This window comes from Perca fluviatilis, chromosome 10, assembly GCF_010015445.1.
Source record: "Perca fluviatilis chromosome 10, GENO_Pfluv_1.0, whole genome shotgun sequence".
Lineage (NCBI taxonomy): Eukaryota > Metazoa > Chordata > Actinopteri > Perciformes > Percidae > Perca > Perca fluviatilis.
Genome location: NC_053121.1, coordinates 2,439,954 through 2,467,288, shown reverse-complemented (window position 1 = coordinate 2,467,288; position 27,335 = coordinate 2,439,954). Strand labels below are relative to the sequence as shown.

At 42.9% G+C, this 27,335-nt stretch overlaps 2 protein-coding genes across 2 annotated transcripts; one reads left to right on the top strand and one right to left on the bottom strand.

The window, feature by feature from the left end:
• Window positions 1-6,709: 6,709 nt before the first annotated feature.
• LOC120566884 (non-histone chromosomal protein HMG-14A-like) lies at window positions 6,710-10,131 on the bottom strand. The gene is made up of 6 exons (XM_039813560.1): window positions 9,975-10,131; window positions 8,981-9,016; window positions 8,779-8,808; window positions 7,916-7,963; window positions 7,696-7,815; window positions 6,710-7,591 (listed from the first exon to the last, which is right to left on the bottom strand). The coding sequence occupies exons 1-6, from the start codon at window positions 9,987-9,989 to the stop codon at window positions 7,544-7,546; spliced, it is 297 nt and encodes a 98-aa protein (XP_039669494.1). The 5' UTR covers window positions 9,990-10,131; the 3' UTR covers window positions 6,710-7,543.
• Window positions 10,132-11,045: 914 nt separating this feature from the next.
• sh3bgrl (SH3 domain binding glutamate-rich protein like) lies at window positions 11,046-25,641 on the top strand. Its single transcript, XM_039813559.1, has 4 exons — window positions 11,046-11,306; window positions 19,069-19,254; window positions 24,286-24,366; window positions 24,761-25,641. The coding sequence occupies exons 1-4, from the start codon at window positions 11,262-11,264 to the stop codon at window positions 24,794-24,796; spliced, it is 348 nt and encodes a 115-aa protein (XP_039669493.1). The 5' UTR covers window positions 11,046-11,261; the 3' UTR covers window positions 24,797-25,641.
• Window positions 25,642-27,335: the final 1,694 nt, after the last annotated feature.

Sequence of the window (27,335 nt, the reverse complement as noted above, 5' to 3'; positions counted from 1 at the left end):
TACCAGTAGGCCTATATCGCTGTGTGTATCATGTCCATAGCAAATCCACGCCATTAGGTCCAAAAACGTCCCAGTTAGACAGAAAAGGCCTTAAACATATTCTTTTGTAAATATTAACAATCATTCCCCGAAAGCTTGTAACGTTAGCTTGCTAGCTCAGAGGTTCCGGTTGATGTTCATCAACGCGACCTGATTTTAAACGTAAACACAAAGAAAGCGTAAGGTGTGGGACATTTGGCGGAACTTACGGCAGCGCCGGAACTATCCGGTAAATGAACCGCGACGAGCCTGACTACATGTTGCCTAACTCCGGGCTTATCCAAAAATGGGCAAAGAGGTGGAGCGTGGATGGAGCTGAGGCAGGCGGGATGAAACCTACAGTCCATGCTGGCCCACTCTTTTGACGGCAGCCCACCTGTCACTCAAAGTGGCACACCCTTAATTACCCGTATGCACAACTTTAAGCATTAATATACTTTAAAGGGGTGATAGAATGATTATATAGGGTATTTTACACTGTTCCTTAAGGTCTCCTAATGGGGTATGTAACATTGGTTGGGCTGAAAATTGTGCTCATGCTCTTATGCTCATGAATATTCAGAATGATCTACGCGCTGATTGGTTTGAGCAAACTACATAGAAACACATGGGAGACTCTCATATTTCAGACACTGCAAAGTTATACATTGTTTATCGGGCTATTTCGTTATTAAATTCACTTCTGAGACTTTTTTAAGCGAGAAATCAACTATATAAAGCTCAAATATGGGCCGTTTTACGAAAATTGATGGCTAATTGCAAATTTGGTAAGACTGTGTGTCGGAGTTCAGCCGCTGGTGCTGCCTTTTCGCCCGGCCTGCCTTCCTTCACAGACCCCGGTCTGCTATGAGGTACTTGGAGCTCGGTCACGGCTGCAGCCCACAGCAGGGACTACCAACACCGCTGCCCTGACAGAGCTCCAGGGCCTTCAACTCCCCTCTTCCTGCTAGCTAAATGGCCCGTTGTGTGAGAGTGAGAGCGCCATCAGCGAGCTTGTTACACCAGCAATCTGTTACCACATGTTACACACATGTCACGCCACTTATACAAAATCTAATTAAAGGTCTTATAAAGCTAACAACGGTGTCCGATTTAAATTTAATGAATATTTGTGAAAACTAGGTGTTTGTTAGCTGCGACTGTCCCTTCAATCCTAGCTATGTGTAGCTACAAACCACGGATAGTTAGCTAGCTAGCTTCCTTTTCGCCTTAATTCGATTATATTTACAGTTTGAATTTCGTCACGCCACTTACACAAAATCTAACTATATGTCTTATAAAGCTAACAACGGTGTCCCATTTCAAGTTAATGAATATTTGTGAAGACTAGGTGTTTCGTTAGCTGTGACTGTCCCTAAAATTCCTAGCTACAAATCACGGATAGTTAGCTTCCTTTTCGCCTTAATTTGAGTATATTTACAGTTTGAATTTCGTCACGCCACTTATACAACATCTCCCTAAAGGTTTTATAAAGCTAACAACGGTGTCCAATTTCAAGATAATGAATATTTGTGAATTCCAGAGGAATTCTAAGAGGAGGCTAGCTAGCTCTCATTGATAGAGCTACATCCAGCCGCAGGCTCTATCAATGAGACTCGCGGACAAGCGGCGTTTATTTCCCCAATGGTTTGTTTAAATAACTCAACACATTATAATTACACACATTAAAAGATTAACTGGAACCTGTGGTAAGAGAATGCTGGCGTAACAAGCTCGCTGACCGTGCTCTCACTCACACACACCGGCATTTAGCTAGCAGAAGAAGGGGGGCAAGCCCTGGAGCTCTGTCAGAGCACCAGCGTTTAGTAGTCCATTATCCAAAACCCGGTGACTTTGCGCGGGTATGGAGTGCTGTGGGCTGCCAGTCGTTGACGGAGCTCCAAGTACCTCAGAGCAGGCCGGGGTGTGTGAAGGAAGGCAGGTCGGGCGGCGAGGCAGCAACACAGGCAGCACCAGCAGCTGAATTCCGACACACAGTTGGACAAAATTTGCAATTAGCCATCCATTTTCGTAAAGTGGCCCATATTTGAGCCTTACATAGTTGATTTCTCGCATAAAAAAGTTTCAGAAGTGAATTTTGTAATGGAATAGCAGAGATATGCGCGACCTAGATTCTGAAGACTACCTGATCTCAGGTCAGTTGTGTAGCCTATGTAAATGTTGGGGCGTGACCGTTCTCTTAATACACCCATGGGCTGACAAAGGTTCCGGTTTTTGGGAGGTTGACGTCAACTTCCAGCTTTGTTGGGATTCGCCCGTTTTCAGCGGCAGTTTCAAAATATGAAATTTTCATAGTAAAGGGATGTCAGTGGGACTTTGAGCTTCTATGTATGTCCTATTTACCCACCGAACTGTCATTATTCAACTATGACAGGGTAAAATCGGTTTTGCATTCTATCACCCCTTTAAACAGGTGAGTTATAAAAGAATTGTAGAAACAGTTGTCATGAATGAACTTAGCAATAAAGACAAACCAAAACCGTTTTGTGTCTATCAGGCTATAAACATGTTTAATCCTGCTGTAAAGTTTGGCAGTTTAACATGTGGGTCTATGGGGATTTACTCCCTTATGGAGCCAGCCTCGAGTGGCCACTTGATGAACTGCAGTTTTTGGCACTTAGCACTTAGCCTACATGTTGGCTTCATTTTTCAGCACCGGAGGTTGCTGCTTGGTTGGAGTTGGTGGAACAAATGGTAAATGGTAAATGGTAAATGGTAAATGGTAAGCTAAATACAACACACTGGTGAAGATCAAACCAATGGTTGCTAAACTGTGAGGCTTGTGACTGGGTCCCTGTTGGGGCTCTTTGTTACATCTATGAGTTGTTAGCAGAAAAAGAGAGCTTTCCTCTCCAAACTTCTCAGATAGCCTCTGTTGAAGGCCAGAGGAGTACAATTATCCGATCTTTAATTTATAAAAAAACAAATTATGACTTTACATGTCTTCTTGTTGTGTGTGCTGATGGTGCCTGTGATCTGTGGCACTGCTGCTGTGGCAGTGAAGCATGTATTAGCATGGGACTGGAGGAGGAGGGGAGTGTCTCACTGTGTGTGTGTGTGTGTGTGTGTGTGTGTGTGTGTGTGTGTGTGTGTGTGTGTGTGTGTGTGTGTGTGTGTGTGTGTGTGTCTATGCTGATTGACGTCACAGACGCCCACTCATTTCCATCTTGTCTGCGTGCACGGAGAGATCTATCCCCATCTGCATCCAGCTCTTCTCCCTTTCTACCCCCACCACTCCCCTCCCTACCTTCCTCTTCTTCCTTCTCCCCATCCTTTTCACCCTGCCTCTTCCCATTCACTCGCTCTTGTAGGCTACATCCCACCCCCGTAGAGGTGCAGCCTGCCTCGCAGATAAACAAGACAGTCGAACACAAACAACAGCAACATCCTCTCAGAGAGTTAGAGAAGCTTGTCACTAAACATCTGTTCCTTCAGCATCACTAAGGTCCGGTCTACAGGGAGGACATTTGACTCAGGCTTTTTTCACACAAAATGTCAAAGCATATGGGCCTACCTGTTGGCAACTTGTGCGCGTGTGTGTGCATATTGTCCTCTCTTGCTATTGCTGTGTGTGTGTGTGTGTGTGTGTGTGTGTGTGTGTGTGTGTGTGTGTGTGTGTGTGTGTGTGTGTGTGTGTGTGTGTGTGTGTGTGTGTGTGTGTGCGTGTGTGTCCGTGTGTAATCATGTGCCAAAGTGTGACGTTGTTTCCACAATAAATGCTCATCCACATTCACACACTGGTATCCCTGGTGACGACAGGACATCATTTAAATCACTTCCTCGTAAAAGGTCATTCTCATCTTTTCCGCAAAGAACCCCCGGCCCCCTTGGTAGACTTCTGCACACCACCAACGCACATGGGAGGGTGTGTGCTAAACACATGGTCGCTCACACACTCATTCACTCCACCCTGCGTGCGAGACCCTGACCAGAGGGATGTGGACAGTGGATGCGAATGGATGAGTGTGGGGAGGAGGCTGCCTGGGAATGCGTGGGATGACAGAATAGCGTACGCGCATGTTTAAAAAAAAAGGGAAAGGAGGCTATTTTAGTCAACATATCATAACCCATCATAGAGTTAGAGAGGACAGAATGAGAGTGCACACTGGGGTGGGGGCACAACTCCCTTGTGATTACAATGAAGTGCAGACAAGCAGACAGACTGGCAGATGGTCAGACAGACAGTTAGGCAGGCAGACAAACATTCAGTTCAGGCAGCAAACATGCACAGACAAAAGATGAAATAATACTGGAGTAATCAGCTCTTTGGTGTCCTAATGCCTCGGGGAGAGGACAGTATGTCAGCATCTCAGCATCAAAGGCGTTATCGAGTAAGAGGGGCTGATCACAGGAGACATGATGGATGGACGGATCAATAGGAGGAGGAATAAGGGCTGCACAGATGAAAGAAGGCGGTGTGGCAAAAATTACAAAGAAAAGACAGACCACCGTGTCTGATATCAGAAACTTTCTGTCTGATCAATAACAGCCTACATTACCTTTAGTTTTCACCTCACATCACAGGATGCTGAATTTATGATGATGAGAATTTGCTCTTAATTGAACCGTCTGGTTGAATGCAGGTTAAATCAAACAGATGCATGCTGACGGAGGATTAAAAGAAAGTATGAGGGGGCATGTGAATGAAAAGAGGAAATGGGATTTTGTTTTGTTTTTGAAAGCCTGGAAGGATCCACTTTTGAAGTGTCTTTTCATGATGAATGCTATGATCTGTCTCCTATTATTCATTGATTCCTAGTAATACGCCTCAGGGGAAAAGAAATAATAACACGTTTTAATGTAGGCTATCAGTTAATAAAATGGAAGGATAATCAAAGCTCGCCCAGGCTGCCATGAGCAAAGCTCCTCTGTGTTTGCAGGAGTAAAAGATAAGGCAAGTCTGCCATCTAGCGGCGGCGCGACGCAAGAACGCTCTGCGCCCAACAGAAATATCGACAAAATGGAGCCCGCTGCTCGGCCATGACAATGCAGGTCAGAGGTGCTGCAACTGCTGCACAGAATAGCGGAAGCAATCCAACATAGCGTAGTTTGGTGTGGAAAATGCCGGTAGTGAATTATAGTTATAAGAACTCTCACAAGCGCAAGTCTTTAAGACATAAGGCCTGCTGCGGCCAGTTGCAAATATATATGTATATATATATATATATATATTTTTTTTTTTTTTTAAAGAGGGCAATGCAAATCGTTTGCACCATATAATCACACAAATGTTGCCTTGCATATCATAACGAGCATCAAGTGAGGTTTGGGCTTCAAAGAACACAGCGAACATGCATTCATATCCACATTCAGACACTGTCAATGCTGGAAGCAAGTAGGCCTACACACACACACACACACTCACACACACACACACACACACACACACACACACACACACACACACACACACACACACACACACACACACACACACACACACACACACACACACACACACACACACACACACACACACACACAATCAAAGCTCAGAAAACCCATTCATACTGTGTTTGCTTAAAAGACTACATGCATGTTCTTATTCCTGCTGCTGCCAGGCTTCTTATATGAACTGGTGCATGCAGCTTAGTAGCCTATGCATGATAGAAATATGGAGCTCTCTTTATGCGATGCTGCTGAAGAAAGCGGTGATATTTTGTGTGCGGGTTGGGGTAAATGTGGGTCACAGCACTCATGCTTGAGTTCATGTAGAGTGAAATCTGAATGTGTGATGCCTAAAGGCAGAATAAAGATGCAGGGTGGATAGATCCTGTCTGCTCCTTCAGTGGGTGTTAGGCCTCTGCACTCTGACTTGCCTCTGTCTTGTGATGGGTACAAGTCAGGGGGAATAAAAAAGTACAGGCGTCAGCTGGGGCCTTTATTCTGTTGCTGAGTAAATACTTTACTGGAATATTTCAATGATTCACAACAAGGGTGAATCATTCTTTAACGGACGAAGAATGGAGACGCGAATGTCTCCCAGTAAGACACGCCCTTTTTATCAGGGAATAGTGTCCCAACTGCTGCTGACCTTTTGCTGACCTGACCTCCCTGTGGATCTGTAGCAACAGACCTATCCTGTTGGGGTAAATCCTCTGCTAACACCCACCTAAGGTGGGTTTGGAGGATCAACAAACTTCCAGCGTTTAATTAAAGCAAGTGCCTCCGTTAGGCATCGATAACTTGCAGCAGAAGCCTCAAAGGAAAGGTTGGATTTATACAGTGAAATTACATTACAGGCGTTCCATTTAGTGTGAGGTCACTGTGGCTGTCTGAATCCTGTTTTATGTCTTGCATGTTTGAAAATGAATGTACCCGGTCTGATTTTACATGTCCCTACACAGATATTCACTGAAAAGCTCTCACATGGGCTTAATGGACTGCATTAGAACTAGGTTACAGGTTTAAAGGCTACAATATAGCTTTGAAGTTTTATTTTAACATTTTAAAACATATACATTGTCACATTCACTTAAAAAAAAACAACCACTGGAGATAAAGGCACCCTGTGCCATTACTGAAGCTGACTTTAGTTGTAGATGCATGCTTATAAAAAGGTAACAAACCCTCCTTTTTAACTTTTAGTTATTGACTATTAGTGTTCACGTGGAAGCTCCCAACTTCAATAATTTTATGGCTCTTAAAGAAACAAACGCGAGACACACGATATCGAGGAAAATTCCCAGGACTTGTTTTTATTAAGAGAATTTCAGAACATAAGAGAGGGACCAGACACCTGCATTTGTCAGAGAAGGTTTCCAAATTCAATCGTTTAAAAAAACCAGAGTGTTTAGAAAAGCTGACATGACAGCGTGGATGGAGCAGGAGCTGTTTCACCCGCAGGGTCGTCTAGGAGACAGGTTGGAGGCAATCGCTGTTCCCGGAATGTTTCACATGTTCGTCTTCCTCTTTCTTATGGACAACACGCTTTTTTTTTTTTTTAAACACGATTTCAATGAAAAAAAAAAAAAAAAAAAAACGAGACAGAAGCAAAAAGGGAACTCACTGCACATTTAGGTCTAAAAGAATCACCCACATTAACATGGCTGAACCGTTAATAAAACATGGATAAAGGCTGAACTGTAGGGGAAGGAAGGTCTAATCTGTGGAGGAAGAAGAGAGGAGGAGGAGGAGGTGGACAGAGGGGAAAAACACAGGAATACACAACTCACAACATAGCCAATCCGGCAGGGACACACTTTCTACACCAAACAAGCCTTCAATAATCATGAAATGCCATTTAAAAAAGATTTTAGTGTGTTCATCTTGCTTGCAGACACTTGATATGACCACTGCAAATCTGCAAGGCGCTCCATAATCAGCTTTGCTTTTTGTGCTAAAAATCTGTACGGATACTTATAAAATCATTGATAAAAATATTCCTCTGTTAACAATACGCCTTGGAGGGAAACCATGTGAGAGACTTGGGGGGGCTGGCTGGCTGGGGGGGTTGGGGGGAGGGACAGGGACTGAAGAAGAGGAGGAAGCTAGGGCAGTGGTGCTACTCAGACTTGGCCTCCTCCTTGGCCTCCTCGGGGGCTTCCTCCACCTGTGGGACAGAGCACACGGGTCGACATCAAAACTTTGAGCCGGTTTAAGTTGATAACGGCACGCGTACGTCTGAAATGACAAACGTCGTTGCAGTCTACCCACCTCGTTGGTCTTGGCCTCGCCGTTCTCAGAGTGGTTTTCCTCGTTTGCCTCCGCCTCTGCGTTCTCCTTTGCCTTCTTGGTCTTCTTGTCCTCCTTCTTATCGTTCACAGCCTTTTCTTTCTGCAGTGGCCACAAGACACGCTGTTAGCAGGCTGGATATTCCCATACACACACACTACCTGTGTCTGGTTCATTCAGTATCAGGGCTAGCATCTCTTACCTTTGCTGCCTTCTTGACCTTTGGTTCCGGCTTGGGTGGGGCTGGTTTCTGTGACGGACAGGAAAGAGATCAAGAAACCGCTACACATACATCGCTGCTTTCTTTGCTGATACGCCATTGAAGGTATTAAAAGACTTTGGCTCCCATAAAGACACTTTTTAAACGGGTGACGATGAATCTTAACTCTTAATGTTCCCTACAAGTAACTTATTTGAATACAGACACTGTCTTTAGAGTTTATAACAATAATTTGACTGCTCCTAACTGGGTTTATTAAGAAATTTAGAAAAAATACTAAAAGTAATCATTCTAAGGCACTCTATTATGCCCACTATTGGTTTTTAGTATGTATTTTACCAGTCTGGCCCTTTTACTAGCAAAACCCTTTCCAAATCACACTTTATTTGTTTAATAAGGCATTATATTAGCTTGAAGGTACGCCGAACGTGTTGAAATGGTTTTTATCTTATTCTATTTAGAATGTGCCAGATGCATTAAAGGCTTTTTATATATATTTTTCGTAAAAGACGATTGCCTTTGCTTCTTCCTTGATGTCTAATAGCTTGAAGGTACTTTGGAAAACTTTATTACTACCTCATTCACTACTGAAATAATCTTAACTCATTCTAAAGCTTAATAATGCAAAAAAACATGTTTTTAAGTTTGGTATTGCTAAGAATCAAATTGAAGTATTTTATAAAAAAGAAAAACTGGTTTTGCTTCTCTAAAAAGGCAAAACATTGTTTTTTCTAATTAGTTATAATGTGTTTAACTACTTTTAAGCATTCTAACATTGAGTAACACGTTTAACTACATTTGTTCATGTAAATAAGTTTGTTGAGTTGGTAAGTGTGTCTTCTTACCGCTGATAACCGAGCTGATCTCCTCTGGGGCTGAAACAAAACAAAGACCGTTATCGAGGGACTTTTCATTTGATTGGGACTGTATTCAGAAAACACACATGTGAATGAAATACTGGTACTTTCTTCCTGATAATGCCCTCACATGGCCCACATACTGATGAAAATTCAATTGTAACCCCATGTATAAAGGTGTTACTCTTACCCCACCATCCTTGTCTCCTCCTTCTGTTACCGCTGTCTGAAAAACACAAATATAACACTTTAAATTTGAAAAATCAAACAAAATAGCATTATTAAAAGTTTAATCGGTGTTTATAGTAACAAGAAACACTTGCTAAACGCTTCAGGTGCATATTACGAATAATTATAGACCTGCTGAAAACACTTTTTGGTTTCAAGAGAAAACTACATTTTATGTCAAATACAGTTCATTTTAAAGGATTACAGCCCAGAAATGTCGGGGTAATGCATGATTTCAGTAATAGGCTGTGAGAGCTCAGCCATGTGGGCCACTGGAGCCATATTTTGAGGGCTCAGGCCCCGCTTTTCCCTTTCACTCCCCCATCTCTTTCTCTCATTGAATGCATGAAGCTCAGATTTGAAAGCTGGCGCGGGAGTCTTTGCAAAGGGGGAGGGACCAGCTACAGGCGCCCGAGCGCCACCTGGCGGCAGAGCCACGCCATCGCAGCCATTTGGGACTATGAACAAAGAGAGAAAATATTAAATTTTATCGAAACGCGACGGCGAGTGTCTGTTTTTGCGGCCAAAATGCAAAGTAAAGGCACTAAAGCATTTTGTAGTGGCACTTTTCGCCGGTTTGGTGGCGAATTCGCGATAAGTGAAGCGTTTGTTCTCGGTAGGTCGGCGACGAAGGTGGACAAGAGCTGCAAAGCATGGCTGCTGCTTGTGCTTTAACTGCATGGAGACCGAAAGAGACTTCTGACTCCCTAAAGGACAGCGGCTCTGGCAAGAAAACGCGTTTTAAAGGCCGTATCCGAGCGGGAAAATATTAATTCTAACGCATAAAAAATGTACATTATATCTAGAAAATAGGCAAAAATTACCAGCGAAAAATACCGGCTATACATTACGTTATAATTAAGTAATGTCTCAGAGGGATGTCTTCACAATCGTTTGCAATGCATTAATAGCGGATATCCCCCTCAAAGTATGTCAATTATTTTGAGAATACGTACCTTTCTCTTGGGCATGTTGATCTCTTGGAGGTTTTCTTACGAATACAACTAAAAACTGTTCTTTTTAGTGGGTTCAGTGCATGTGAAGACGAGTGTCTCGCTTTTGCTCGGCAGTGTAGTAAACACACTGGAACGGAGAGGCGAGTGGTTGAATGGGGGGAGGGGTGCGGCTAAAGGCATGATTGATAGGCTCTCAGCCAATCAGGTGACGCCATTCAGGGCTGCAGAACACTTGGAATTTTGGAGCCGGTGATGTTCTGAGGCGAATGGCTTCTTGCAGGGAGAGATGGGAGGAAGCCTGCGCGAATGAAAGGATTGCGTTCGAGGACATGTTGCCTTCGTGCAAGTGTGTTCAGTTACAGTGAGAAAAAGGGCCGCTCGGCGAGCCTGTGTGCACCGTTAAATAGGCCCCGGCGGCAGGCAACATGCCCAAGTGTAAAGCCATGCATCCTCGCTGGCTTGACTAAAAACCAGGGCTCACATCTGCAGCGGCCAGCGAGGAGAAATGTCACCATAAATTCACTTCGTGTTTGAGTCCAATATGGCGCCCACTCCTCTCCGAAACATTTTTTTTTTTGTTTGTCAGTCGGCTTTCCTAAATTCGTTTCAGAGGGAAAGCCTTGCGTCGTCTGCCCCAGACGCCTGCAGGGGGCCCACAAAGCCCGTGTAATGATCGGCCGCACAACACGGCGCTCAAAGAAGCTGTGATGTTACCCGAAAGTGTTCGAAATCACAGCAGATTTTTTTTTATTTATTTCACCTAGCTAACATTCACTTTGGGACCTACCATAACCGAATTGACTAGAACACCTGAGACGGTGCATATTTGCGCACTAAAAAAAAGGACAATAGCCAATACCTGGCTTGCAGACAATGGGCTCGATGCTGAACTGATCAGACAAAATATAACCCTGTTGTTGCCTTGCCATCATGATGGGCCCATTGCCCCCTCCGCGTGAACGTGTCTCCGTCCGAGTGTGTGTGTGCTCTCGCTCTACAGAGAGAGAGAGAGAGAGAGAGAGAGAGAGAGAGAGAGACTAGAAGGGGCGGGGAAGCCGAGTAGAGGCGGAGGAGGAATGCAAAGCGCCATCCAGTGCTGGGGGAACCGGAGCATTTGCGCAGATCGTCTGCGCTGCCTCCAACAGACACGCAGCATTTGAGCCGGGGAAGTTAGTTGTTTTTTTAGTCCCGCTGCCGAGCAATCCGCCTGCAAAGTGTCTGCAAGGAGCAGTGCAACCAACCGCTGCTTACCGGACTTGTGTCAGCAGCAGCACCAGGGATTGAACCATGGTGATCAAAGTGTACATAGCATCGTCCTCCGGATCCACTTCGGTAAGAGAGAAAAGATTATTAGCGTGGGTTATATGACGTTTTAGCTTTAGATTGATCTGCAGCCTCCAGCGCTTGTTTGACAATACAAAAGGCAGCCGAACTTTTATTGAACTCACTAACTGATGCCCATCCGGCTGTCATCCTCTCAGTCTGGAGTGGTCTGACTCATCAGTGAACATGCTGCTCGCCTCTCCCCAAGAGTTGGACACAGATGGAGTCTGTCAATTGTCTTGTCCTCTCTCTCTCTCTCTCTCTCTCTCTCTCTCTCTCTCTCTCTCTCTCTCTCTGAGTAAGAGACAGAGGAAGTTTGAGGTAGGGCATGCTTCTCTCTCAGCTGTGGTTTGTCACAGGCTTTCCTGAATTCACAGTTCAGTATTTGTGCAGCTGAAACCAGGCTGACAGACAGGAAAGGAATGCATTCAAAATCCATTTATGTACTTAAAAGGTCCTGTTGTATCACCTGATGTCAGGATAGGGCTGTTCACAGTCTGCGTGTTTGATAAGGGGGACAGAGTCTCTCTGGAGTGTTGTCTTCACCGTCCTGCAGCCCATGCAGAGGACCATCAGCGTCATTCTTGCTAGTTTCGTCCAGGGTGGAGAGGAATGATGGTGATGCAATTCTCCAGGGCCCCTTTTTAGACATGCAGCTGCAGCCCAGGAACACTCATGCTCTGTTTAGGACTTGTTGGAGGTCTTGATTTGTAGCCACAATGCCATTTACTACCTTTTAAAGTGCACTAAGGCTGGAATTCTGTCTATAACGCGCTATTCTTGTAATCAAATATAATTTGTTTACAGCTACTGCAAGTTGTGGAATATTACTAGCAACCGCATTGTGCTTGTCACAGTCTAGGATTGTTACTAAAATGTTTCATAGTGCAAAATTGAAAGGGTTGTGATGGAAATGGCACAGATATACCAGCCTTTAATTAAAGTCCCTTGTCACATCATGTGGTTTAGGTCACCTTTCGGATGATTTACTCTAATTGAGCAACTTGTCTTTACAGCTCACACACAGAGGATGAGATCAAGCACATAGCCTCTTTTCAGTTGGACAGCTCTGAGGAACTTTATTGCCCTTAAAGTAAATGACATTTGCAAAAGCTCAGCAGCAGTCTTAACGGACGGGAGCTTCCTGTAAAGCCAGAGCGGTCCGAGTTTAAAGCCAGCGATGCCATCACTGTGCTACAGCCTGTCTGGGAAACATGCATTAGCTCTCATTGATCTGTCTTAAGTAGACTCCACTAGAACAAGTGGGCAAGCTTATGTTCTCTTAAATGTTGCACAGACACATTTCTACTCATATTATCATCTCCATCTTACATCTTCCTTTGGAAGAAAAACAACAGAGTTACTGACATTGAAGTAAAATTCCATAATGTCTGTATGTCTGTTTTATCTTGGTACGCTCTGCTATGGTAACTCATTTGTTTGGATTTATTTAGATATCGGATATGCTGTCACATTACAGAGTTTTTCGGAATTAGTCCATGTCTGATTTATACAGCTTTTATGTTACAATATCTCTCTGCATAATGGAATACAAATATATTCCATTAAAAACATTCTGACTAACTAAAAAGGGACAAATTGTGGTTGAAACCCTCAGCTTGCAGTTCGATTACATCAGTGACTACAAAACAATAGTGATTGCATTCCACTATCCAGCAGTGTCTGCTGCTACATGAATCACTCTAATCTAGTTCAGCATATGAGCCACAGCCAAAACAAGAGAGACAAGTAGGAGTATTAAAAAAGAAAAAAAACCTACATTTAAAGCTTTTGCTCCACTGAGGAAACTATTGCAGGTCAGCGAGAGAGACGTTGTAAAATTAGCCAGAGGGATGTATCAGATTCAGCGCTTGACAAGCAACAGTCAGCAGTATTCAGACACAGGTACACTTTCTAAAGATAACACAAAGTTCTGTTCCATGCCCACTTCATATTTATAGCTATTCATGTATTGATTTTATGCTGAATCTGATCCATATAACAACCAAAAGTTGTCAGAGATGGTTCTATGTAGCGCAGAGGCTGGTAAACATCTCCATAACCATGTGTTTTAAGGTCTAATAGACTGAACTCTTTATTTCTAATATAAGATAACCACAGCTGATGTGTACTAATGTTCAAGGCCAGACAGAGAGAAGTACAGTAGGGAAATGACAGACAATGTAGAACTTAGTTGTGTCAACATGATTGCTCAACATTTCCCATCTGCATGAATGGTTAGTAGATTAGCTTGGTATATATGTGTGTGTGTGTGTGTGTGTGTGTGTGTGTGTGTGTGTGTGTGTGTGTGTGTGTGTGTGTGTGTGTGTGTGTGTGTGTGTGTGTGTGTGTGTGTGTGTGTGTGTGTGTGTGTGTGCGCGTCCATTGCCTTCCACATACGTGTGTACTTACTGCAGTCCAATATGATAGTCCTGGAATAAATGTTATCTTTGTAAGGTTTTGCTGCTGTAGTTTGAGGAAAAATATAACATGAATGCCTTTTATAATATTATGCTATTTAGCAAAAGACCACAAACTACAGTATTGCATTTAATCATTGTGTGGAATCAACCACTTTCTGACAGAAAAATACAACATTATAAGCTTTAAAAAAAAAAAAAGGATTGTTTTAGGTCTGCTTCATGCCACAGTTGTACCCCTTTCACACCGGTGGCTCAACCTGGGTTAAACCCGGGTTGACTTTGTGTTGACAGACTCAGCTTTACGACCCAGATCGAGAGGCGGGTTACAAGTATCGGGCTGGGAAAATGATTTAATTTGTTGGAAATGGGGGCACACAGTTGTCATAGGTTCGACGCACACACAAAAAATTCATTAATTCTCAAAATGCATTTCAATGAGAATTTTTAACAAAGTAACTTTACGTTCTCCCCTCGTTTTAAAAAGGTCATAAATCGATACTAGAGTAGCCTACTGCCTTGTGTGCTGCTGCACCTGCAATGAACGAAATGCAGAGGAGAATTAAATTATGAGCATCTGTCTCCATCTTTTGAGTGTTTGGAGGTTATATATTAGTGCTTTAGAACATAATCGCTGTGGAACAATCAGAAAACATGTTTTATTTCTACTATTCACAGTTTGTTCCGCTCTCTCTCCTCTCCGTATGCCTGAGTTTGAGCCGCAGAGAGAGCACCTGTACAATGGGGTATTCAAGTACAAAACACTTGTTCTGCTGGTGTACAGTTGGACCGGAGTATGTGACAACGTTACCTGTTCACTGAATGTGATGTGTAAACCGCCCCGCCCATTTCTAGCACGTGAAATAAAACTGGTATGCTTGGCTCCCCGGTTGTGACCCAGGTCTAGGGCTGGGTAAGGATTTCAATACTTTTTAGGCACCGTCTGAATTGGCTCTAAAGTTCGAGTATCGGAAAATGCCTCATCACTCAATAACCAATTCCAATCCCTAAGGCGTAAATCCCATCAGAGTCAGTGAGCCAATAACCATGCAGCATGCTTCTACTAAGATCTAATAATGTTTTTGATTGGTTGTCTAATGTACATGTCGTAGAGATTCAGTAACAACTCTACGTTACACACAGCAAAAAATAATTTGTGCCATAATGGTGTAATTTCTTTTTGTTGAAATTTATAAAATTGGTATTGAAAAAAAAGTAGCATTTATGAACCGGTATCAAAGTCACAGTATTAGTATCTGTACCGGTATCGACATTTTTTAAACGATGCCAAGCCCTACCCAGGTCATTTCTGAATTGTCATAACGAGGGATCAACCCATGTTGACTGGCTTAGTTTGAATTGACAAAAGAAGGGTTAAACACCGGTCCGACCCTGGTCATTGGATATGAGCAAAGCTTAGTTCTCCCCTGACCCCTGGCCTGTGCTTGTTCCTTGTAGAGAGTGGCGTCCCTGCAAACCGAATGTGCGCTGACATCATCGTAGTTCTACTCAGAAATGAGAAGCAGAATGTTTGAGTCACCTGAAGAATGGTGTTGTGACTCGCTGTGAAATCTCCAGAGAGACTTCTTGTGTTACCGTCAATGGCTTTGTAAAGATTAGGTCATCCTGCGACATACCCATGTCCTGATGTCAATCTCAGCTGTGACAAAACTAAAAACTAAAAAATACACTCTCATATTTGTACATGCAGTATATTTGAGAGAAGAGTACCACCTGTTTCTAGGCCAAATTTGAATAACAAACTAGGCTTTTCTTTACAATTTACACATGTAAATACACACCTGTAGCAGTGCATCTAGACTGTGGAGCACTAACTGAAAATGGAAAACGTCTGTGGTAAGAGCCCAAAAAATTGGCCAGCACAACAGCACATTTACTGCCCTATTTCCCTTTTATGCACTGTGGCCACGCTATTGTACAATTTCCTCATTGCCACTATAAATGTACTAAGAATCAGTAACAACTTGGGAATGTATTTCCGGTGTGTACAGCGTTGTTCATGTCCAAGTCTTCAGCTCTCTGCTTCCGATTTACTGCTCTTCTTCCACTGTAGGTTTGACATTAGGGCCTGTAGGTCAGGCTTGAGTTGGACAGTCAGTCAGTCAGTCAGTCAGTCAGTTTGTTATGAAAGGTTATTTTCTGGCCTTTTGCTGTTGTTTCACCTTCAGGCAGCAGCAGCGAGGGAACCCAGCCAGAGCAGCAGTGTAAGGCTCTTTTGTAACAATGTTGTAATGCTGAATGAGCTCAAGACTGGGTGGAGGCTACTGTTGCTGTTAAAATTCCACCGAGCGTTTGTTTAACAAATCAGACTTGATCTAATCAAGACAAAAACTTTATCCCAAACAAACACAACAGAGCTGGGGTGGATTCCATGTTTGCTTTAGTCCAGACTGGATTTTCCTGCATTCAAATGTTGGACTCCCGATCCATTGGACTGGTAATTTAGTCTATACAGAATGTTTGACAAAAATGCCAGTGTCTTTTTCTTTTACATGAGTAAATTGCACATGAATTGACCCCAGCCTCGAGTCGACATAACTGATTGAATCAGTGTCCACCGTATTGATCCCAGCCCGTGTTGTGGATACAGTGCATCCAGTCAATGCCTGGCCTGGCTTTGTCTGGCAGCTGTTAATGCCTCAGTTCTGACCTGTTTTCAGGGATTGATCAGCTCTGCATTTTAGCATGCTAACATTTGCTAATTATTAGCTCTCAACCCAAAGTTCAGCCGAGGCTGATGGGAATGTCATAAACCAAAGTATTGGACACATTCAAATTCGATCTGATGACGGCGCTAGAGTAGTCTGGGGTTCACCAACGTTAACACAAGTCCATCTTGGACGGTAGATGTTGAGATATTTCACAGTATAATTCAACTCTTTGACCTACTGGTGACATTATAGAAACAGTCAGGGGATCTCAAAGATTCCTCCTTTGGGGAAAATGAATGTCTGTACACAATCTTATAGTATCCCCATCCAATAGTTAATATTTCACTAAAGAAACAAAAATGTCAACCTCATGATGATGCTAGAGGAAATGCCAGGGAAACACCAAAACCCAGTAGCATTCATCACCTGTGGACCATGCATGTCTGTTCTAAATGACATGGCCATCTAGTCGTTGAAAGATATTTCAGTCTGGACCAAAGTGGTGGACTGATGGACCAGTAGGCTACTGCCATCCACAGAGCCACAGGGCTAAAAACACAGAAGAGTTACTGCCTGATCCATGCGTGGACAAAACAAACAACACAGAGACGTCTCTCCTGCTTTTGCATTTTGTTATACTCAATGTCAGTTTAAATTTGCATACCAAGGCAAACTATTTAGGTATTGTAAGAGAAAGCCTGGATTAAGGACATCAAGACCTGAGGCCTAAAGGCCCTGCCGGATCATCTCTCTCACTATCTCCTAGAATGACTGAGGACTCATTTCCAGCGTTCCAGAGATAATGAGTAATATAGGGCAACAGGAGAAGAGTGGTTGTTTATCACCACACCCAAAGGCAGAGGCAGCCTGTTTTCTTTTATACTAATATTACCAGGAGCTCCACTAAAGACCCCCGAGAGCAATACAAAGGGCTAAAGGGTGCAGAGCTGGGAACTCTCACTGTGCAATTAGAGGTAGGGGCAGATGGCATGAGGCCAGTGTGGCCTACAAATTAATTTTGCTTGGCAACAGTACAATGCAGGCTACTTGGGTAAAGTCCAGAGTGCACCAAAAGAAAGGAGAAAAGAGGAGAAAGTGGATCGTTGTGCTCAACTTGTCATTTTAGCAATTTAGGATAAAGTTATTGCTGTTTTGGGTACGAGTACCAGCTGAATGTGTACTATGTAAGTCAAAAATGGAGAAAGAGCAGACTGTGCAGATTCTTCCATCAGAGGGAGGATTGTCTGTGTTTACAGACAGGGAGTTAAAGCGAGTCTGAGCTCATGGTGTTCCACTCCGTTGCCTGTTTCCAGAGCAGGTGGGCAAAGAGCTGGTTTTAGGACTTTGGTCTCTGGAGTGCGACTGCCATTAAATGATTTCAAACTGCACCACGGCTAATCTGCCAGCATTGTCAGTTCCCTCATTTCCATAGCTCACTGTTGTTTCAGCAGATGGCTGCATAATAACTAATCCACCTGTCTCTTCTGCATGCCATAAAGCTGGGAGGAGCCCTCATGTAGGTGTCTGGGCTCACAGGAAGACAATAAATTAATTATCGTCCACACAACCTTGTTGTGCTTTGTTTTGATTGTGTGTGTGTGTGTGTGTGTGTGTGTGTGTGTGTGTGTGTGTGTGTGTGTGTGTGTGTGTGTGTGTGTGTGTGTGTGTGTGTGTGTGTGGGTGTGTGTGGGTGTGTGTGCGCAGCTGAGGCTGTATGTGTGTGCGTCTCCTCGTAGCAGGCCTTATTTGGCTCGTGTTTGACCAGTTACCTCCTCTCGAGTCCCAGAGGAGCTCCTGTTTCCGTCTAGCCTTGTAGGGCCATCCTCCCTCTCACACACACACCCACTGAGACCTCATTGGACCACAATTTCATATACTAAATCACACACACACACACATCCATATAGATAGAGGCAGAAGCAGGAACAACACATCCAGACAAGCACACGTTTCTGTCCGTTCTATAGCTTCTTAAGTACTTTGCTGTGTGTGACTGTATTTGGGTTACTCTGTGGCAGAGCAACTTAAAGGACGCACCTGATAGTACATTTTGAATGAGATGAGGGCCCGTCACCGTGTCATTCTTGACACATTGCGTACTTCCTGTTGGGTCGTAGTGTTGGTTATTTGCATCCTGTCAGAGATAACAAGCTTGTGGTTTTGCATCGAGCAGGATGGAGTGTTTTAAAAGTGTCACAAACCAGACAAGTGTTAAATATGGTGCAACAGCACAGCCTTTTCTTTCTTTGTGGGCAATTTCCTCTCCTTTATTTTGTAAAAATGATAGGCTTTGACAATTTATCAAATTAAAAATATGCAACTATGGTTCCGTTTTTAAACAATGAAGTGAGAATGATGATGGGAGTTTCCGTCATCCTCACTATCTGGCGTTTTTCATGCAGATAAAACACAATCCGTCCCTGCTTGGCCTTGCCCAAGTTCACCCTCTTCAGTAGTCTTATATCACTTCCTCACTTGTCAGCAAACGAGTGGTTTCTTAGTAACAGAGCAGCCGGCCATCTCCGTAGTGTAATTTCTCAGAGAAGAAGTGTCCTTATTTTTGCAGCAGACTGATGACAGTATGGTGAACCGAGGCCCTTATGTTTCCTCATATGGCTGAAAGTTAACGCACGTCTAACTGACAACTTCCCCTCTGCCATCCTCCCTCATGTCCCCCAGATTAAAAAGCAGCAGCAGGATGTGATGGGCTTCCTGGCGGCCAATAAGATCGAATATGAGGAGCGTGACATCGCAGCCAACGAGGATAACAGGAAGTGGATGAGAGAGAATGTTCCGGAGGAGTCCAGGCCGGCCACGGGGAACCCTCTCCCCCCACAGATATTCAACGAAAGCAAATATTGCGGGGTGAGACACACATGCACACAGATGCTCGGAATTATTGGCGCATGATTACAGTACTACTCTGATAGGTCACATACTCATCTCCTCAGTACACACAAATCGTGTATGGTGGGGTTTGAATGCTGATTCTGATGTTTTTAGACCGAATATGTTTAAAGCTGTACTAATCAATATTTTTATATTAACAGTAAATGAAATTACTATGTGTAATGTGAAAGATGTCACCCCACCGAGAATTATCACCCAGCTCGTTGTTTTGGTTTTATGGCCTTCAGCTTTACTTTATCAGTGTTGTTTTCGCCAAAAAAATTAGATAAACCCACGGTACACTCCCTGCTTGGCGCTAGAGTGTGTGACTAGCTAGACTTTGTGAACAGAGTGGAGAATTTAGCAGCTTAAAGGAACATGCCGACTTATTGTGACTTGGTCTTATTCACCGTATCCCCCAGAGTTAGATAAGTCCATACATACCCTTCTCATCTCCGTGAGTGTCCTAACTCTGTCTGACGCACCCACCACTAGCCTAGCTTAGCACAGATCCTGGAGGTAACCGGCTCCATCTAGCCTACTGCTCCCAATAAGAAGACAAAATAATGCCAACATGTTCCTATTTACATGTTATAATTTGTATAGTCACAGTGTGTACAAATAACAAGGTCACATGACACACAGCCATCTTCTAACCGTATACATACTGGGAACTATATTCTCAGAAGGCGAAGCACTGCTACTTCTGCTACTTGGGCGGAGTGATTAGCGCAACACCTGAAAAGCACCGTTGTTACCCTCTGCTCCTCACCATGGGGCTTCTCAGCAAATATAATAGATAATATGTCGACATTAGCTTGTTCTGCTGCCCCAAGTGGACATAAAATGTCTTCCTTATATTTGCAATAATATTAAATCAAATTAAAGATTTAGAATTGATCTACCATACATTTATCATGGCAGAAGGCTTCATAACCGCAATTAAAGGAATAGTTCAACTATTGGCATAAGGGAGTTATGAGGAGCCGAGAATTAGATTTGAAGATCAGTACCACTCTTAATATTTGTCCATTAAAGGTGCTCTTTAAACGATGTCACGCATTTTTTAGGCTACAACATTTTTTGTCACATACAGCAAACATCTCCTCACTATCTGCTAGCTGCCTGTCCCCTGAACACACTGTAAGAAAACGCGGTCTCTGTAGACAGCCCAGGCTCCACAAACGCCAACAAAAACAAACTGGGCCAACCTGCACAACGAACCATAACAAACAGTGTTCCAGCCAATAACAGACAAGAAGGAGTTGGTTGAGTCATGAACGGCCATTGTCAGGGTGGGAAATTAGCACCCGCCACCCGCCAATGGCGGGTATTTTTTCAAAGTGGCGAGTGACTTTGCCTTGTTTACCAGCCACAGTGGCAGGTGGATTGTAAAACATTCCTTGTAACGGATTGGACAGTTTTTGTCAAAGAATGCTGTTATTAAGTAACAATGAACAATGCTTATAGGAGCCGCGTTACGTTACTGCTAATGAATCCCCAAAATGTCCAGATTTTGCTGCTTCATAATAAAAACATTCAAATACCAACATAACGGAGGACCTTTATTGTGAAGAACTTACAGGAAATGAAACCGTTCACAGCCGGGGCTTTGACCACGCATAGTCGAGTAGCTAGTTTTCAGCGCTAGTCCGTGTATATTCTATGGCTAGTCTGTGAGTCCGTGACACCGTGAGGTACAGACGAAAGGAAAATTATCTGTTAAAAAAATGTGGCGACATATCCCCGGTGTTAAGAGGCCCGCCGCGGAGTCAGCAGTAGCTATGGCTGTACAAACTGTTGAGAGCGAAGTAAAGAAAAAGAGGAGGTACTTCTCGAACAAGTGGCGCATTGACAAACGTACAGCGAAAGACCGTTCAAAACATTTCAGACCGTCCTGCCAACCTGTAGACATTTTAACGTCAATGTAACGATGTTTAAGGAGCTGCTGCCGTTTTAATCCTGTCGGCTCTCTGCTGCTCAGTTCTACCCCGCGACTGACGAGACACACACACACACACACACACACACACACACACACACACACATACACAGGATGACCTAAATTGAGGACACCTACACTTGTTATTGTAAGATCAATGATAAGTTTAAGTCCAATAAGTCCTTTATCAAACCGTATGAATGTGTGTCTCAGGCCAGGATAGGAAATTAACTAACAATGTAAAGATCAACAAGCTACTGACACATAATAAATACATTTATATTAATAAAATATGTATTAATAAGTAATTTAATAAAGCAATTAAAAGTATAATAGTGCACTTTCTTTTATAAATTTGAATTACGGAAAAAGTGGCTGGTAAAAAATTTAAGTGGCTGGTAAAATTGGGCATCCACCAGCCACTTTGGCTAGTGGGCAAAAAAGTTAATTTCCCACCCTGCCCATTGTGGAATTAGCCTATGTGCTAACGCTGCTGCTGGCTCAACCAGTGAGGAGATGTTTGCTGTATGTGACAAAACATGTTGTAGCCTAAAAAGCGCGTGACATCGCTTAGTACCTTTTTAAATATGAAGCTGGAGCCAAATGCTGGTGAGCTTAGCTTAGCATAATGACTGGAAACGGAGGGAAACGGCTAGCTTGGCTCTGTTCAAAGTTAACAAAATCTGCCTAAAGCCCACAAAATCTGTAAAAACTCAGAATTAAAAAAAATCGACAAAAGTTGTATGCACATAACCCTTCGATAAACTGAAACTTCAGCAATGTTTTTTTCACTTTGGTTGTTGAACAGATTAAACATACATGATATAAAGTATTAATTAGTGAGGGTTAGAGGTGCTGATAGGCAGATTGCTTTAACTGTGGACAGAACCAGGCTAGCTGTTTCCTGCTGGGTAATTTAGTAGTTAACTGTCACCTTGCTAAGGCTTCATATTTAACGGATATAAGTTATATTCTCATCTCACTCTTGGTAAAAGGGGAATAAGTGTATTCCTCAAAATGTCAAACTCCTTTAAACATCACATGTGGAGATAAAATTCACAGAACTGAACAGTTGATATGGAATTAATGAAATGAGAGAAAATTTAAAGGCAAGGCACTGTATCCGTGTCACATTCTCATTAGGGGGGGGCTAAGCCCCCCTAAAAGTCTGGTCCTAGAATCGCCCCTGTGTACTCCCATTAGATGGACACACGGCCTAAAGCCTTTAGTCTTGCTGTGCAGTGAACATGAAGTTGCACATGCGGGACAGGCTGTATTGAATGTCACAGACAAAGAGGACAGCATTTCCTAGTACACTTGCAGCTGTGCGGCCCCTGTTATAAAAATCTGTTTGTGTGCGTAGCGGTATGTGTGTGTGGGAGCAAAAGGAGTGAAAACAAAGGAATGAGAAGAAGTGAGGGATCTGTAATGAGAGAGACTGCAGGCGACTGAACAGTCAATGAGTGACTGAATGTGTGTGCTTGTTTGCTGTGGGTTACATTCGCAAAGACAATCGAGTCCTATCGGATCAACTACCGAGGCCTTTCCTTGGACAAATAACACAACCCCGACCATGACTGTCGCCCTCGGGCGCTGATCTAAAGCCAGTTTCACATCATCATTCCTCAGGTTTGGAGTTGATCCTCCCATCGATCTGCATCTAGGCCTGTGCAATTCATCGATTGTTTTTTAAGATTGATTGGAAATAAATGATTATTTTTCACATTACATTTTGCAAGTAAACTCTTATTACTGAATTTAAAAACAAATGTTCAAATGACAGTATTAAGTATTAAAGTGCTCATATTATGCTCATTTTCAGGTTCATAATTGTATTTACAGATTATATCAGGATAGGTTTATATGGTTTAATTTTCAAAAAACACCATATTTTTGTTGTTGCTGCAGCTCCTCTTTTCACCCTGTGTGTTGAGCTTTCTGTTTTAGCTACAGAGTGAGACATCTCACTTCTGTTCCATCTTTGTTGGGAGTCGCACATGCTCAGTAGCTAGGTAAGGACTACTAGCCAGTCAGAAGCAGAGTATGAGGGTGTGCCCTGACAGTACCTAGGTAAGGACTACTAGCCAGTCAGAAGCAGAGTATGAGGGCGTGCCCTGACAGTACCTAGGTAAGGACTACTAGCCAGTCAGAAGCAGAGTATAGGGGGCGTGCCCGACAGTACCTAGGTAAGGACTACTAGCCAGTCAGAAGCAGAGTATGAGGGCGTGCCCTGACAGTACCTAGGTAAGGACTACTAACCAGTCAGAAGCAGAGTATGAGGGCGTGCCCTGACAGTAGCTAGGTAAGGACTACTAGCCAGTCAGAAGCAGAGTATGAGGGCGTGCCCTGACAGTACCTAGGTAAGGACTACTAGCCAGTCAGAAGCAGAGTATGAGGGCGTGCCCTGACAGTACCTAGGTAAGGACTACTAACCAGTCAGAAGCAGAGTATGATGGCGTGCCACGCTAGCAGCTAGGCGAGCATTATAACGTGTGTTACAAAGTGACCACGTCTGTCTCTGAAGTAAAGGCTGGACTACAATAGAGCTGTTTGGAGCAGTTGGTGAACAGGGTTTTCTGTTGGAGATGGTAAGTCCCTTTGGGGGGGGACTTTGGGCTTTTTCACTTTGTAAACCTATAACGTGCACAAAAAAGATACATAACACAATAAAGGAAAGGGGAAAAGCCAAAAAGCATAATATGAGCACTTTAAGGGAAATTTCACAGTTCAAGGAGTTTCACTGTGGATGTGTTTAACTGTTTTACTGCTTTTTAAGTTCAATAATTGCAACATCTTTTCAAAAGACAATAAATAATCGTGTTAAGTAATCGTGATTTCAGTATTGACCAAAATAATCGTGTCTATGATTTTTTTTTTCTCCATAATCGAGCAAAGTTCTCTCTGTGTCTTCCTCTTTCTCAGTCGCCCTCAGGCACTGATCCAAAGCCTGTTTCACATCATCATTCCTCAGGTTTGGAGTTGATCCTCCCATTGATCTGCATCTCAAGTTCTCTCTCTCTCTCTCTCTCTCTCTCTCTCTCTCTCTCTCTCTCTCTCTCTCTCAGAACTATGAGGCCTTCTTCGATGCCAGAGAGGACAACGCAGTGTATGCATTTCTGGGTTTGACTGCTCCCCCGGGCTCAAAGGTAAGCACACAAACGACAAAAACACACGGACATGTGTCCTTTCTTTGAACTGCATTCCTACGGCCATATTTCCTGTAACACCGGCTTATGTGCCTAAGAATATATTTCTCCTCACAGTGTGATTTCCGTACAGAAAACACACCATTTACATAATAATACATCTGTTCATGTTATCCTCACACACGAGCAGGCCTCTCCTCCTCTTCCTCTCCCTCCTGCACACTGGCGCCTCCTCTGTGCTACAACAGGAACTGCAGGGAGGTGTGCCAGTTACCATAGAAACAGAGGGGTTTTCCTCTGTGCTGTGGCAGGGAATATATAAACCAATATCCTCCATTTTAATTTAACACACTCTCCCTCTCTTCCTCCTTTCTCCCCCTCTGTCTCTCTGCAGGAAGCCGAGGCTCTAGCGAAGAAAGCACAGCAGTAGCATCTTAACACCGTTTCTACCTGAGACCTAAATCCAGATCTGGACCCGGACAGACCTGGAACTAAGCCAGGATATTAAAAAAAGCAACATTTCACTTGGCTATTAAATATGTGGATGTTTTTGAGTATGTTTTTTTTTCTATTACTCTATGTTCAGCTGTGCCTTGTCAGCTGTAGTGAAAGGAGGTGCTAAAGCAGAGCATTATGGTTATCTACAAACCGCTCTGCCTCCTCCCATTAACCTCAGTCTGCTAAGCCTATTGGCTTAATGACATGTCAATCAACCATTAGCGTGAACGTGTAGCTTCCTTTTTTCTTTTTTTTTTTATTGAGAACACATCATCAGACCCAACAAAATGTAAGCACTTTGAAAAATTGTAACACAGATTAATCGTTTGGCCAACAGAACATCATTCATGAAACTCATTTCACTCGACAGGTTTATTAGAAGAGATCTGTTGAATCCTGGAAACATGTTGTGCTCCTGCCAATCACGTCATGGCCAAACCTGCAGCACCTTCTCTAAAAGTAATCCATTACAATCCTGTTCTCCATGTTCTTATATATTGTCTTAATGCTGTGTTAGTAGTTTGACAAACTTTTTTCTACGAGATGATACATGTTAAAAATGATAACACATGCCAAAATTACAAGTCTGCAAACATAGAGGGACGTAAAATTGAGTGTTTTTTTTTTTAATTATTTGCTGTTTTTGTTTATAGGGGAGTTGGATCGCTGTTTGGTTTCACTATAAGCATCCTGTTTCACAATGTAATGTTGGTAATCCCCGTCTTACATCAAAAAATTAAAATAAAACTGCAAATAAAACTGCAAGCCTGACTCTCAGTACTCCTTGGTGGTTGTCATTTCAAAAAGTCAAACAAACATGAAATGAATTCTGCCTTCTTTTTATGTCTGATAAATGATTTTAAGTATACAGAACATGACTCATCATTAGCTTGACTTAGTGTGCTGTGATAAGCAGGCATTTGGACTGGGTGATCTCATTGTTTTAAACGTATAAGCGTTGTGGAAAAGTATGTAGGATTTGTTTTGAAGACGTCATCAGGTTATTGAGTTACTGATATGCAACATTCTGCAGATATTCCACAGAATTTAACCCACCCACTCAAAGTGCTTCTCTGTGTGTTCCGGTCTTTGTACTTTTCTTGAGTATTTCCACATTATGTCATTTGTTTTTTCTACTCTACCATGTTTCAGAGGCAAATATTTTACTTTTTACTTCACTACATTATGTTACAGCTGTAGTAACTACGTACTTTTGAGAGTAAAACATGATAAACTTATAAGATATTAAAGAATAAAATTGCAGTACAAGGCGTACACTTTCACAGCTACCTTTGAATCCAGCACCTATACCCCAGGTTTTGTGCTCCAACTTATTGAAGATTCAACCAGTGGTTCCTAAGGGTGTAACGATACATCGATCACGATCAATATATCGATTCAATCCTCAACGATCCAATATTATCGATACAAAGTCAAATGATCAATACATATTGTCATCTTTAAGATGAGCTTTTATTTTGAAATTGCCGCTTTATATTGTTTGTTTTTAATTTGAATGTCTGGAATAGCTTAGTAATGACATTGTCAAATCATATTTTAGTTGCTTTTTGTAAATATATAAAAATTTAACTGATAGTGTTAAAAAGCCTTATGTATCATCTCGGATCGGTCCCAGGCCCCTGAATTAAATCGAATCGAAATCGTATCGTAGACTTACAGTACTACCGGCAGACTTTGTGATATCAGTAAATATTAAAACATTGTCCAAAGAATCAATCTAATATTGTATGGTGATAAAACGTGTGATTTACACCCTAGTGGTTCCCAATGTTTTTGAGTATGAGTCTCTATAAAGAGCTGTGTCTGGTGGAGGCTTCTTGTCGTGTTTCAGAGGTCTATGAGTTGTTCCAACAAAAACTCTCCAGTGTCTAACACAAAAGCAAAGGTGTGTCTTCTTTTACTTCTATCCCTAGCCAAATAATCATATCATATCATGACTTACTTACTTACTTACTCTTCATCCCCTATGACACATAAGGCCTCAATGAGCACTCTCCATTGCATTGGGTCCCTGGCAGCATGTTGGGCCTCTTCCCATGACAGGTTCATCTGTTCCAGCTCTTGTGTCACAGTTCTGCGCCAGGTGGTTTTGGACCTCCCAGGTTTTTCTTTTGCCAGGTGGTGTCCATCTTAAGGTGACTTTTGTGATGCAGTCCTGCTCCATCCTCAACACATGTCCCAGCCATCTCAGGCGTCTGTGCGTAATCTCCTTGGTGATGCTCCGGCTTCCCGTTTTCATTGTTGGAGATCTTATTAGGCCAAAAGATCTGGCATATTCGTCGGAGGCATCCATTATGGACCACTTCCATTCTCCTCATGTCTGTTTTGACAACTCGCCAGCTCTCTGAACCGTACAGCAGAACAGACTTTACATTGCAGTTATATAGGAGCATCTTGGTTTTAAGGCTATATTGTTGGGAGAAGGCACCCTGAGCCTTTCCCAGCCTTGC